Source organism: Hypanus sabinus, chromosome 14 (assembly GCF_030144855.1).
Source record: "Hypanus sabinus isolate sHypSab1 chromosome 14, sHypSab1.hap1, whole genome shotgun sequence".
NCBI classification, from domain to species: domain Eukaryota; kingdom Metazoa; phylum Chordata; class Chondrichthyes; order Myliobatiformes; family Dasyatidae; genus Hypanus; species Hypanus sabinus.
This window is the reverse complement of record NC_082719.1, coordinates 44,762,019-44,777,660: the sequence shown is the minus strand read 5'-3', so window position 1 is coordinate 44,777,660 and position 15,642 is coordinate 44,762,019. Positions and strand designations below refer to the sequence as shown.

The window sequence follows — 15,642 nt, the reverse complement described above, 5'->3', positions numbered from 1 at the left end:
GATGGCACATGCTCTCTAAACCTCTTTTGAACCCTCTTGAAAGCCTCAACATCCTTCCTACAGTAGGGTGACCAGAACTGTATGCAATACTCTAAATGTGCCCTAATCAGAGCTTTATAAAGTTGCAACATAACCTCTTGACTTTAGAATTCAGTGCATTGACTAATAAAAGCAAACATCCCATAAGCCTTCTTAAACACCTTTTCAACCCGTGTAGCCACCTTCAAGGAGCTATGATCTTAGATCCCAAAGATCTTTCTGTTCAACAAAACTTTTAAGGATCTTACCCGTAACAGTGTGGTGTCTCTTTGCATTTGCCCTACCAAGGTGCAACACCTCACATTTATCTGGGATAAACTTCATCTGCCATTTCTCTGCCCATAACTGCAACTGATCTGTATTCTTTGCCAGTCTTCTACACCATCCACATCTCCACCAATCTGGGTATGATCCACAAATTTACTAACACACCCATCTACATTTTCATCCAGATCACTTACATACATCACAAACAGCAGAGGTCCCAGCACAGATCCCTGCAGAACACCACTGATCACAGATCTCCAGCTTGAGTAAGCCCCTTCAACCATTACCCTATGTTTTCTATGGGCGAGCTTGTCCTGAATCCAAGCAGCCAATTTGCCGTGGACCCCATACATCTTAATCTTCTGGATTAGCCTCCCATGAGGGACTTCCTCAAATGCCTTACTAAAATCCATGTAGACAACATCCACTGCCCTACCCTCATCAGTCTCTCCCATCACCTTGTCAAAAAACTCAGTTAAGTTGGTAAGACATGACCTGCCCTGCACAAAGCCATGCTGGCTCTCCCTAATTAGGCCATGGCTTTCTAAATGCTCTTATATCCTATCCCTAAGTATTTTCTCCAGCAATTTCCTTACAACTGACATGGGCTCACCAGCTATTTTTTTTCCAGGATTTTCCTTTGTTCCCTTCTCAAATAGAGGTACAACATTATTCATTCACCAGTCCTCCAGGGCCTTGCCCGGGACCAGAGGGAACACAAAGGTATCGGTGAGGGGCCCAGCAATCTCATCTCTTGCCTTCCTTAATAATGGGGTAAATCCCATCAGGCTCTGGGGACTTATCCACCTTAATACTCATTAGGAAGCCCAACACTTCCTCCTGCTCGAACCTTAAATGCCCTAACGTATTTATACACTCAACATTGATCTTCTGGTCCTCCATATCATTTTATTGATAACTACTGAAGCAAAGAAATCATTAAGTACCTCATTCACATTCTCCACATCCAAACAAATGTCCCTTCTTTATCCTTGAGCGATCCTACCCTCTCCCTAGTTATCCTTTTACTCTTGATGTATTTCTAGAATGCCTTGGGATTCACCTTAATCCTACCTGCCAAGGACTTTTCATGATCCCTCCTGGCTTTCCCAATTCCCTTCTTTAGTTCTTTTCTGGTTTTATACTCCTCATGTGCTTCATTTGATCCAGAATTCCAAAGCTTTACATACTTCTTTTTCTTCATCACTAAATTCATCATCTCTGGACAGCCAAGGTTCATTTATCTTTCCATTCCATCTTTCCTTCTAACAGGAACATACCTTTTCTACACTTGGGAATCTAGCACAAAACACTTAAAACAGGTGGAGTTCAATGGGTCAGACAGTGTCTATGAAGGGAAATAGTCAACATTTTGGGTTGAGACCTTTCAACAGGACTCATGAAACTGTCCATTTCCCTCCATAGATGTGGCCTCATACCTGCTCAGTTCCTCTTGCTTTTTGTGTGTTGCTGAGTAATTTTATTGTGTCCTGCTCGATGTTCTTGCTTCAATAATAAATGCACATTATCTGATCACTTATTTGTGGCAGACTAAAGGAACTTACCTACTATTCATCTACTGATTAATTAAAAGGTAGCCTATTGATTATGAATACAAGGGATTCTGCATTTGCTGGAAATCCAGAGCAACACACACAAAATACTGGAGGAACTCAATAGGTCAGACAACACCTACAGAGAGGAATAAATAGTTGACATTTCAAGCCAAGACCGTTCATCAGGAATGGACAAGAGGGGTCAGAAGCTGGAATAAGAAAGTGGAGCTAGAGGAAGGAACACAGGCTGGCAAGTGATAGGTGAGACCAGGTGAAGTGAGATCCTGGAAGATGATAGAGAAGGTAAAGGACTAAAGAAGAAGGAATCTGATATGAGAGGAGAGTGGACCATGGAAGAACGAGCAGAAAGAGGGGCATCAGAGGGAGGTGATAGGCAGATGAGGAGAAGAGAAGAGGTTAAGAACACATTATCTTAGTAGCCATAACCTAGCAAGGATCAGGACTCTCTACAGCTGAAGTGGGAACACCAACACAAAAATTCTCTCAGACGGTTCATCTTCTCTTGCATGCCTGCTGTTAGCTAAGTGAAACACTACTGCCACTTTAAGTCCAGTTTTCCAAGCACACAATAACAAAATGAGATGGGCATCCCTGCAGCTCTGGAAACTATAAACATGCACCCACCTTAGCAAGGAACAGTGTTATATTCGTGATATATATATTTGATATAAATCTATATTTATATAGATATTTGTGGTTCAGTTAGCCGGGTCTTCTCTGAAATGTGCAAAGTGCTCCATTCCAGCTGCTTTGTCAATGATTGTCATTGTCACAGTGAATGTTACCACCTGCATGGTGAGCAGTATCACTACTTACAAAGTGATGCAGTATATCTTCGCATAATGAAGGCCATGTACAATCCCTATTTCAGGAGAGCTGATGGCTTGTCATTCTTTGTTGCAGAGAACTGCAGGCAGAGCAACATGTGGTTTCGCCGGGACCGACAGCTTTCCAGTCCCCACGCCAAAGATGTGTCATAAACAGGAAAGGATTCGATTCTCTGAATGTCCATTAGGTTTAGGACCATAGGGAGGTGACAGGTGGAAAAGGTAAAAAGCGGCACAAGAAAGAATCTGATAGGAGAGTGAAGTGGACCATGGGAAAAGGGTAAGGTGGAGGGACACCAGGAGAAGGTGAAAGGCAGGTGAGGAAGATTAGGCAAGGGGTAACAGAATGGGGAATGAAGAAAAAGGAAGGGGGAGGGGGAAATGATCAGAATTTGGATAACTCGAAGTTCATGCCATCAGTTTGAATGCTACCTAGACAGAATATAAGGTGTTGCTACTTCAGCCTGAGAGTGGCCTCTTTGTGACCGAAGACAAGGCCGTGGACCACCAGGCCAGAATGGGAAGTGGGATTGGAATTGAAATTGTTGACCATCAGGAAATACGGCTTTCTGCAGACTAAATGGTCCCCCTATCTACTTCGGGGCGCACCAATTTAGAGGAGGCCACATCAGGAGCACTAGATACAGCAGACAGCCCAACAATTTCACAAGTGAAGTGCTGCCTCACCTGGAAGAACTAGTTGTGGCCCCCAGTGTAGGTGAGGAAAGAGGTGAATGGGTAGGTTTAGCATTCTTCTGCGGGAAGGGGTAAGTGACAGGACGGAGATTAGTAGGGGAGGACAAATGGACAAAGGAGTCACTGAGGGAGTGATTCCTGCAGTAAGAGTTGGGGGTGGGCGGGGGGAATTTCTCCCTCCATGATTCCCTTATCCATTTGTCCTTCCCCACTAATCTCCCTCTTCACACAGATTCCTCCTAGCAGAAGAAATGCTACACCTGTCCATTCAACCCCTACTTCACCTCCATTCAGGGGCCCAAATAATCCTTCCAGGTGAGGCAACACTTCACTTGAAAGTCTGTTGGGGGGGGGGGGGGGTCAAAGTGATTAAATGCTTGGCATGAACCTCCACAAATATGCAACAGGTTATCAGGCAAATTTTATGGCTTCCTTACACAGGTGCACACCTGATATTACAAAGCCTTTACTGCAGTTGCTAAAACTCTGAAATAACAGGCAATATATTTAAAATAGCTTCTGTGGAGAGTGAAAGAGATTGAATGCTTTAGATCTGCTTTTCTTTGCATATGTGGGCTTCTAGATTCTCTCTCTGATCATGTAAGTGATGCACAAAACATTAAGCTTGACCATATTTTGTGGGCAGTCTAGGTTCGCCTTCGTTCCCGGGGCAACACTGCCTCACACCCAATCGTGCGGCAGCTCAGTCACCAAAGGCCAAACTGAACGTTGCGTTCATTCAGCAGAGATTCCAGACATAGTTTGTCCCCATGCATTCATTATATTTTAATATCATTTCCTTTAATTTTCTCACAACTTTTTACAGCAATAACAGGACCCCTCTCACAAACCAATCCACCAGGCAGGAAGTCTGCAACATTAACTGAACTGCCAACTGGAAATTTTGTAAGATCACGAACAACTGAAGCAGCCATAACTTCTTAGATTTTTATTTAGTACGGCGATCCCCTATTATTTTGAAATCAATGCTGCCTTTACTGTAGACTTTTGTATTTCCTTCTGTGTTGCATTTGTGCTAGTTCTAATAAAGTGTTTTCTTGTGGTTGAACATATGTGAGGTGTCCCCTTTGTTTGTGGATGCATATGCAAATACCCAGAGTTGAATAAAGAAAGAACACATAAATTAATAATAATTTTTGTTTCAAAGACTAAGTTGCAGGTTACCAGGGGAAGAAGAGATTGGACTGGTGGGGTAGTTCTGTTGGAGTTGGTACAGACCCAAGGGTCAAAAGCCCTCCTTCTGTTTCACAGTAAATATTTAACTCTTGATGTATCAGTAAAGCCAGAGACTTGTGTCTGTGAAAACAATCTCAGTCTCTGGGGATTCCTCTGTGGTGTAGGAGTAGAAAATGGTTCTGATAACTCTGGGCACCTTTCTTCTCTCTGGGTCTACTACAATCCCTGTCCTTTTCTTTCCCACATTCCTTCTCTTTCACATAATTCTCTTTCTCATTAATATTATTTCACTCCGTCTTTTCCCTCCTTTTTCTTCTTCTAGTTTGTGCATCTTTATATTGGGAAGGTCTATTTAGTTCACTGGAGTATTTTCTTATCAATGCTTCTATTGTTCCCATTACAATCTAATTCCTCATTCACCAGGAAATAACTGATCGTACACAGGCATAAAATTAAAATGGTAGTATATTTACCAATATTTCAACTTTAACAAACAGTTAACAGCAAAATAAAAGAGAAAGGACCCATTACAGGTAAACCTGTCTAACATGCACATAGACGTTTGGAGCTAATTTCTGAAGTAGTTGGGTGTGTCACTTTACTCACAGTGCTGAAGCCACATCACCAGCCACAGCTTCAACTTCTCTCGAAGAACATGATGAACTAGCTGGTTAACTTTGAAGTATTAGCATTTCCTCCTTGGAATCATTAGTCTACGCAAAGTATTTCTTGCAATAGGGTCTTCTTCTCATCCAATGCCTCCCAACAAAAGACCTAAGGCCAGATCACTGTCCCTCAGAATTCTGGCCCTGCCTAGCCCTCTTGAATGTTCTATGGCAACCCACTGGTCAGACTGCTACAACATGTTACCATGACAAACCCAACAGGCTGACCCAACATTCCTAAATTGAGCAAATGGCTCCTTATCTCACTTGAAACTAAACCACTAGTCTACGAAACTTAACTAACAAAGCCACAATGTGTTTGCAGAAAACTGCTAAAATAAAATACCTAATAGCATAGCAGCAGAAATACAATAAACCATGTCCTTAACCAGGGCATTACATAAGATTCCACAAGCTAAACGATCTCTCAGCCAAACTGACAATGCTCAGACAATCTCTTCAATTCAGCCATATAAGCTGAATGAATTCCCCCTTCTTTTTAATTCCACTTATGAGACCTAAAGTACTCTGTAATCAACAATGGCTTTGATTGTAAGAGTTCCTACATCACTTTGAAAATATTAGGAAAGTTGGTTTGGTTGGACCAGTCAAACGGAAGCAAACCATATGCCTTTAAACGTAATAAACTCAGAAAAATTGGCATTCGCTTCTCATTGCCTATTTCATTTGCTTAAAAATACTGTTCCAATAGCTCCGTATAACTTGAACTGATTACCCATCATGTAATCAAAGTCATCAATCTTCACGATGTAGCCAACTATTTCTGATTTTGTTCAAAAATTATTATTATCTCTGATAATAAATGATTATTAAATGATTAATAAATGATTGTTGTCAGTCACCACCGTCTCTCTGACGGTGGTGACTGAAAAGAGGATGCTGTCCAAGTTGCATGCCATCTTGGACAATGTCTCCCATCCACTCCATAATGCACAGGAGTACATGTTAGGCACAGGAGTACATTCAGCCAGAGACTCATTCCACCGAGCGTCATAGGAAGTCATTCCTGCCTGTGGCCATCAAACTTTACAACTCCTCCCTTGGAGTGTCAGACACCCTGAGCCAATAGGCTGGTCCTGGACTTATTTCCACTTGGAGTAATTTACTTATTATTATTTAATTATTTATGGTTTCATATTGCTATATTTCTACACTAGTCTTGGTTGGTGTGACTGTAATGAAACCCAATTTCCCTCGGGATCAATAAAGTATGTCTGTCTGTCTGTTATCACCTGATACTCTTTATGATTCCGTGAATTTTTCTGTTTACTAGCTTTAATAAAAAACTTGATCTTGACTTCCCTTCCGAAAACGGACTCTCCAAGTGCTGGGCTTCCTTTTTACCCACCGACACTTCTGCAGAGATTTGAACGTCTCGCTGCACTTTGACAGGTACGCAGCCTTCTCAGATTTGTTTCAAAAATACCTCATCATCAATGTTATGTTTTGAAAATTCAAATAAATGAGTGATTATGCAGTAAGTTTGAAGTTAATAACTCATCTCCTTCTACCTTAGGACACAAACTTATCAATTACCCCTGTTGTGAACACTTTCTGGAGGTCCAAGATCTGTATGCTCCACGACTGCTGGACTGTGTGTGTAAATGTAGGAGGGGACTATGTTGAAAAATAAATGTGCTAGGTTTTCTAAAATTGACTCTAAATTGACATTAGGCCACAAACTTATCAATCACCCTATATATATTTATCAGATTACTCAAATATTATTGAAATATTAAATAACAATAGAATACCCCACAACTCTCCATTGGAATGTAGAATACAGTATATTCTCCCACCCAATCCCAGTAAATCACCTTTCCAGAAGGCTTGCATTCTTTCTTCTTCCCTTGTTTTTTGGAGATATAAAAGGCAGCGTCTGCTTTATAAAGAGCTACATCCGCATAAGCAGAAGGAAAATTGTGAATAAAGTCAGTTCCTCACTTCCAATTCTCATCAGACAAAAACAGCAGTCTGCAAATGCTGGAAATCTAAATTAAAAGCGGAAAATGCAGGAGACGAAGCTGAGGAGGTAGGCGGGTTCTGTAGGGACCTTTCTCCATAGGAGCTGCCTGGGCTGCTGGTTACTTCCAGTTTTTGATAAAGGCATTGATTGGGGCATAATCTGGTAAAGTAAGTTACATGCCTGATTTGTATACAATACAAGGAAAAATAAGTATCTGTATTTATATATTCCCCCTTAGTCCTCTTTCAAATGGTCCCATATCACTTTAAAGTGAAATAATACACTTGTCCTTACAGACCAGAGAAAAAATAACTGAGTGAGAAAGCGCCTTCCCCAGCAATTGACCATTGTTTTCTCACAGTAAGGAAAATAGCAACTAACCACATCAGAGGGAGCATCACAAGCGACAACAAAACTTCGTAGCATTTCTTGCAGTGGGTGTAGGTGACTCATGTGGGTATTTTACACAAGGAACCTTTTTTCCTCTTTTAAAGCTCCAAAGGAAATAGTGAGTTTTATTTAACATTGAGTTCCTGTATTTCCCCTCTTCACGTAAACGGACTATTAAATCTTTTATGCTCAATTAGTTCAGTTAATCGAGTATTTCCTCTCCTTTTATTTATTGCACCCAAAACAAACTACCTTGAAGTCCTCAGCTTCATTGTAGGTTTGATTACACTTAACAGGTAAAAATTCTGCACCCATTAATGTATATAGAACATAGAACATAGAATAATACAGCACAGTACAGGCCATTTGGCCCACAATGTCATGCCAACCCTTAAACCCTGCCTCCCATATAACCCTCCACCTTAAATTCCTTCATATACCTGTCTAGAAGTCTCTTAAATTTCACTAGTGTATCCGCCTCCACCACTGACTCAGGCAGTGCTTTCCACGCACCAACCACTCTCTGAGTGAAAAATCTTCCTCTAATATCCCCCTTGAACTTCCCTCCCCTTACCTTAAAGCCCATGTCCTCTTATATTGAGGATTGCTATGGGGAAGAGGCGCTGGCTGTCCACTCTATCTATTGCTCTTAATATCTCGTATACCTCTATCATGTCTCCTCTCATCCTCCTTCTCTCCAGAGAGTAAAGCCCTAGCTCCCTTAATCTCAGATCATAATGCATACTCTCTAAACCAGGCAACATCCTGGTAAATCTCCTCTGTACTCTTTCCAATGCTTCCACATCCTTCCTATACTGAGGCGACCAGAACTGGACACAGTACTCCAAGTGTGGCCTAACCAGAATTTTATAGAGCTGCATCATTACACCACAACTCTTAAACCCTACCCCTCGACTTATGAAAGCTGACACCCCATAAGCTTTCTTAACTACCTATCTACCTGTGAGGCAACTTTCAGGGATCTGTAGACATGTACCCCCAGATCCCTCTGCTCCTCCACACTACCAAGTATCCTGCCTGCCATTTACTTTGTATTCTGCCTTGGAGTTTGTCCTTCCAAAGTGTACCACCTCACACTTCTCTGGGTTGAACTCCATCTGCCACTTCTCGGCCCACATCTGCATCCTATCAATGTCCCTCTGCAATCTTAGACAATCTTCAACACTATCCACAACACCACCAACCTTTGTGTTGTCTGCAAACTTGCCAACCCACCTTTCTACCCCCACATCCCGGTCATTAATAAATGAGCAGCAGACCTATTTCTGCCTGCATTATGTCCAATGAAAGTAGTAACTTGCATCTAATGTACCCTAATACCTCCATTTGTATACAGGATTTCACAAACAGCATCACTTCTTAACATTACAGCCTCAAAATCCTCAAGCTGCACCCAGAGCATTTACAGTACATCAGTATCTTGCTCAGAATTAACTTCTTTGGAAGTGACAGTCCTTTTTGGAATACAGTATCTAAAGGGATGATTCTAAATGATATATAGAATTTGCAGAGTATTCAATACCATAAATTAAGAGTTATTAATGACAAAATGGAACTTCTGCAGATCAATGTCAACCAATTTTCTGGTCGAGTGAGGGAAGAGAAACAAAACATTTACATTTATATAGCACTTTTCACATCCTTGGAATTTATAAATTCCTTGGCAGCACACTGAAAATACTTCTTCCAATTCAAGTAGGAACAATCAGGACTTTAATCTTATCATCCCATTTGAAGTGAACCATTATCAACAATTCAGCACTGCCTCACTGTTGCGATAAAATGTTAGATTTTTGCACCAAAGTACTTCAAAGTTCAAGGTAAATTTATTATCAAAGTACATATATGTCACCATATACAACCCTGGGAATATTTTTATGGGCATACTCAGTAAATCCAAGAAGCATAATAGAACCAATGAAAGACTGCACACAATGTGCAAAAGACAACAGATTGTGCAAAAACAAAAGATTCTAAAAAAAATTAATAACAATAAATCACTAAACAACAAATATTGAAAACATGAGATGAAGAGTCCTTGTAAGTGAGTCAATAGGTTGTGGGAACAGTTCAGTGATGGGGCAAGCGAAGTTATCCCCACTGGTTCACTGATGACAGAGAGGTAATAACTGTCCCTAAACCTGGTGATGTGAGTCCTGAGGGCTCCTGTATCTTCTTCCTGATGGCAGCAGCCAGAAGAGAGCGTAGTCTGGATGGTGGGGGTCCCTGATGATGGATGCTGCTTTCCTGCGATGGTGCTCTGTGCAGATGTGCTCAATGGTGGGGAGAACTTTACCCATGATGGACTGGTGGACAAACTTCTTGCTTAGAAGTGGGAATAACATCACTGACCTCAAGTTTGGCAGTATTAGGGAGTACTCTTTTCAGTTATCCTAGATAACTTCAGCCCATCTCAGATCCTATACTATCTAAATGCAGTAACTTAACAGTTAGAATAGGACTGGGGACAAGCCAAACAGTTAAGGTTAATTACTGCCCCAGCTATAAAGTTCTAGAAACCTTGCATAGTTATTGTTGTTGTCAGGAATATTATTGTGATATTAATATTTTTTACTATAAACAGAGTGATCTTTGTACCCTAAAACTTCTGCCTGTCTGCCCCTGTTGGACACTATTTCTTTTATGTGGTCCTAACATTATTTCCTGTAGCGAAGCTGGCTGGATGAGATCCTGCTCCGCTGGTCCATCATCCTGATGCCTGAATGAATGTTGCCAGCTGTCAGCTATCAGAGTCAATGAAAACTTTCTGATGCTGAGAAATTCCAAGAACATCTAAAAAAATATTTTTAAAAAATGAATTAGTTAACTAGCTGAAAGAAATATACAAACAAAATATTAATTAAAATCAATAAACCTATTTGAAATTAGTAACAAAATAATATGATTTACAATCATGGTACCAGGTTTAAAGCAGGCTCGTGCTCAGTAGACAGATTCCCCAGCTGAGAGCTGGGAAGTTTGCATAAGGTTTTGGATTTCATGAAGATCAGCCTCAGGGCAAGCAGTACAAATGTAAAGACTTCCAAAGAGATACCTGGCTAAGTCCCAGCAGATTTACCCTGATACCGTGAAATACTCTAGTTATCACTGTAGCAAAAGACAAACCGCTGGTGGAATTCGGCGGGCTGAACCACATCTGTACGGGGAAAGGAATTGTCAATGTTTCGGGTCAAGACCCTGCATCAGATAGTGTCACCACGACGTGAAGCACAGTGCTGGATGCCCCAATATCCATTTGACGTTTCTCTTCTGCAGTTCAGGCGAGCTTGTGAATCTCCTTGTAGTATTCTTCCATCTCTTTCGTTATTCTTCACATTGGCGTGCTGAGCCAGATCTCCGGTAAAGCAAAGAGTGCAGGAATCTCAACTAGGGAAGAATGGATAAATCAGCCCATCAGCTGTACAACAGCAACAGCAGAGGTTTATACTTAGTAAAATGTTCCAAGGTGTTTTATAGGAAGATGGGGAGGTGGTAAGAAAGGAAACTTATTCAAGAGTTTCACCCTGACAGCTAGGAGTGGTGGTGAATTGGTAAAAAGGTAAATTATTATTACATGTACCAAAGTACAGTGAATGAACACATATTTTTCATTCAGATCAATTAATTACAATAGTACATTGAAGTAGTTGAAGATAAAACAATAACAGAGTGCAGAATAAAGGTTACAGTTGCAGAGAAAGTGCAGTGCAAATAGACAAAATGGTGTTACATCATGGCAAGGTATATCATCCATCTCGGGAACTGTTCAAGATTTATTTTGATGACTGAAGTTTCCCTTTCACATTATACCACTAAATTGAGGGGGTGAATGTCCTTAGTTTACAAGTTCTAAACAAAATGGTTGTTCCCCCTTTATTTCTTTAAATGTTACCAGAATACGAAATCTAGAACAGGGCTTTGCGCCTTCATACTCCCACGAGCCTGCACTCTATCATTTAAGCAAATTTGATAGTTCGCTCTGCCGCCCTGATCTGCTTTGTTTAAGTAATGATTCGCTATGTAGTAGTGATTTTATTGATCTTAAATACCATTCACCAAGAACAGAGATGGCTTGCTTCAAATATAAAAAAGTCCTCCTGAGATGCATCTGGAATATAATGGTGAAGTCAATACTTTGTAGCTGGCTGGTGGCGTAGTGGCATCAGCGCCAGACTTCGGAGCGAATGCTCCCCAGTTCAAATCCAGCTGGCTCCCTCGCACGCTTTCCATCAAGCTAGCAACTCGGCCTCATAAAAATAAGAAAGCCTGCTAAATAAAATGCTGTCATGACAGCATCCCGATGACTCCATTTGGAATTAAGGGCTTTCCTCTTCTTCATTACTTGGAAGGTAATACAATCAGGAAGGTAAATTTGGAGGGAGGTAAACTAAAAATCGGATTTGCAAATTGGACGAGCGAAGAATAAATAGGCCAACAAAAAAATGCCCTGCCTCAGAATTCCACACCCACAATTATTCTATGTGCATCTACATATACCCTATCACCCCTAATGGCTACCTACAAAACGCTAAACAGAGAGATTGTTCCAGAATATTGAACGTCTTTAAAAATGCAGCTTTGCCTGGTGGCTCCCTGACAGCTGGCTGATTGCAGCTTAATCACATTTCTTGTATTCATGCATTCATTCTCTGGTAACTAAAACTCTCCCTTTCCAAGGTAAATTTGTCAGGCTCACAGGCTCCCTCATCGACGCACAGGTCAATCGCTGGCCAAGCTGCTGTAAGGGCCCAGCTCATTTGTACTCTTCCTCCATTCAGACTGGGGCTGCCTGTCTTCAGATGCTGTGCGCAGTCTTTCTCATTGAAGTTTTGCAACCTAATGTCTCTGCTCTAACTTAAATCCCTCCCTATCTATTTTCCCCAATATCTTTCCTATTCTATGCTATGCATCTCATCTTCTACCTTCAGTAACCAGCCTCCATTACAGAGTGCCATTTCCATCACACTTCAGCATGCTATTTACGGTTTTCTGTCACACTCTCGGTGTCTTCTGCCTTCGCATTTGCTGTGGGCGTGTTTGCATCAACTGTGGTCAGGTCTGTTGTGGCCAGCGATGCTCACCACTTACGTTCTCCGTAATGACATGGTTACTGCGTACACATGGTCCCCTGCTCTCTCTGTGGGAGCAACAAGAAGGAGAGTCATATGGTTTAAACTGAGTCCGGTGTTCCCTCTGGCTGCCTCACCGAGTCTGCACACAAACGCAATTTGTTAAAATTAACGTCTGTGGTCCTATCCATCTGGGGGCAAACCTTTCCGGCAGCACCCTCGCCATGACTTGATCGCCGGGCTGCGGAAGGACTACCTGTTTTCTCTCTGATCAGCGATGCGCTGCTGTTGTTTCACTCAGTCCTTCAACACTTTAAGTTGGTTACAAAGGTCCTTCACATACTGTGTCTTTCCATCCCTGTAAACCCCAGGCTCCCCACAACCGTAATTACCCCAAAAGGGAGTCACATTGCTCACCCCATCAATAATTCATAGGGGCTGTGACCCAATGTGCAGTTCAGGTTTGCGCGCAATCTCATCAGGATTCTCAGTAATACATCAACCCTTGTCTTTCCCGTCTCAACTATAGCTTTGGCTAAGACGCTTTTGATTGTTCGGTTCATCCTTTCTACCATCCCTGAACTCTGAGGGTGGTAGGGTACATGAAACTGTTGTCAAATCCTTGACAGTTGGCACATTTCCTTCATCACCTTCCCCATGTAATGTGCTCCCTGATCCGAGTCCACCTGGACCGGGGTTCCCCACCTTGGAGGATTTCCTGAACCAGAATGCGTGCAGCGGTACTGGCGGTGCAGTCCCTTGCAGGGAAATCGTCTACCCACTGGGCGAAGTGTCCATAATTACTAGGCAGTAGCTTTCCCCCTGCTTTTTGGCAGGGGCCCCATGAAGTCTATCTGGATGTTTTCCCAGGGTCCCCTCGGCAGAGACTGATTTGCCAGCTGTAGCCTTCTGCCCTTACCAGGGTTATGCTGGGCACAAATGATACAACAGCGGCAGAATTGCTCAACATCCCCGCCCACCCTGGCCACCACCAGTCCTGCCGGAGGGATGTGATCATGCTCTGCTTTCCGTGATGCATCACCCCATGATATAACTTCAGTGGTTTCTGCCTAGTACATGGTGGGGCCACCGCGACTCTTTCCTCCCATGTGTCCAGCACCCGCCTGGTCCCTCCCTTTCTCCTCCATTTCTGCTTCTCCTCTGCCTCCACCTCTTCATATAATTTTACTAAACTGGCTTCAGTCATTTCTTCCTGCACACTTGCGATTTCAATTACCTCTCATTCCTTTGCTGCCCTCTCCACACTGATATCTGCCCACTCCTCTCCTTTCTGCTCGACTCTCCCCTCTCTGGTGACCTTTCACTTTGCTTTCTGCCCCCTCTGCTGTCAGACTCACTGCTTCCAGCCGTTCTTGTATCAGGTGCCAGTGCTGACTATCTGCTCCCGATGAGGTTGCAAATCCTCGCTATGCCCATGCCGCCAGATAATCATGCACCACCCGGCAGGCGTTCTGGCTGCCTATATATATATTTATTTGTCTGGCTTTACCGTAGCACGGCGTTTCTATCAGGGCCACCAGTTCCACCACCTGACCGAGGGATTCATTCCAGTGTCCCTGACCATCGTTACTGACTTTGATGAGAACCGACCGTCTGCTGTCAGAGACTGCTCTCAGCCTCCCCGTATTCAGCAGCTCCACGGTGGTGTCGGGTGCGGGTAGCATGAGTTGTCCCGACATCCTTACTCACACCGCCCAGGCGGCACAGGGGTCTGTTTCATTGAATAGTATGCCACTGGCCTTCTTGTGACCCCATGGTTCTGCACCACCACTGCATTGTAATACTCTCCCTCTGCTGCAGCACAGGTGAAAGGGGCTGGTGCAGGCAAGAGCTTTCTTCACATCTGTAAAAGCCTTTTCCTCGTCTTACTTCCTCCAGAGAAGGCTTTAATTAAGGCCTGTATCAGCGCCACTAGAACTGAGAATGCTGGTATGAAATTACAGCAGTAATTGAATAGACCAATTACCCATCTCGTTCCCCTTGGGGCATGAAGCTGATTGCAGAACATCTGACATGTCCTTCCTCCCTGAGAAGTGGGGTAGCCTAGGTAGTGTACGATTTGCTTTCCTGTCTGAGCTTTGTGTGAACTGATTTTAGTCTCCTTATCTCACAGTATCTCTAGGACACTGGCTAGAGGACTTGCTTCATCTTCCAAAGCAATTGTCACCTATGTATTGTAACCTGGTCGACCGGTAGGCATTAGATTGAGCTTTACCAAAATCTACACCATGACCTTGTGAAAAACAGCTGGGCTATTGTGGAATCCCTGGGGGAGTCTGGTCCAGGTATACTGCTGCCCACCCAGGGTGAAGGCAAACCAGTCTTGGGACTGTGGTACTCAGAAAAGACCCCTAAATCCATTAGCAATATCCAGGACCAAAACAACGTTGTTCTGGAGACAGGCCATTCACCTCTCCCCAGTCACTGCCTCACCCCTCCCTTAAAGAAGCAACATCCTTCTTCACTGCTGGCATCCCTGGTAGTTGCCCATGTACCATGCTGCACACCCAGGCCATATTCCTCGGGCACTTCACTTTTACAAGCACGTGTATATCTTGAAGGTGCATGTGGTGAATTTCAATCATTTCCTCGAGCTAACGCCAGAATTCTGAATTCCCACATGCAACTTTAAGTGAAGACAACACTGACAAAATGCTCTGTTTCTCACGGGGTTGGGAGTGGGGGAATGAAGAGCTTATGAATGGTCGTAATCATGGTCAAGGGCTGGCTTGGGCCTTTAGGGTTCTCGGTAGGTGCCATCCTGACAGATACACCTAGGTCAAACCTCTCACTGAAATATCTCCATACTAAGTCCACATAACGCCAAATATAAATGATGGATCCAAGTTAAACAGTAGACACTTAAAACCGCAGAGTATGTACTCC

At 42.9% G+C, this 15,642-nt stretch overlaps 1 protein-coding gene across 1 annotated transcript in view; it reads right to left on the bottom strand.

Moving 5' to 3' along the window:
* chrna9a (cholinergic receptor, nicotinic, alpha 9a) overlaps positions 1–14,435 on the bottom strand; it is a 61,399-nt gene extending 46,964 nt beyond the window's left edge. Inside the window, exon 1 of the mRNA XM_059988631.1 lies at positions 14,246–14,435. Within this exon, the coding sequence (XP_059844614.1) occupies positions 14,246–14,435 (190 nt within the window). The remainder of the gene's footprint in view (positions 1–14,245) is intronic.
* Positions 14,436–15,642: the final 1,207 nt, after the last annotated feature.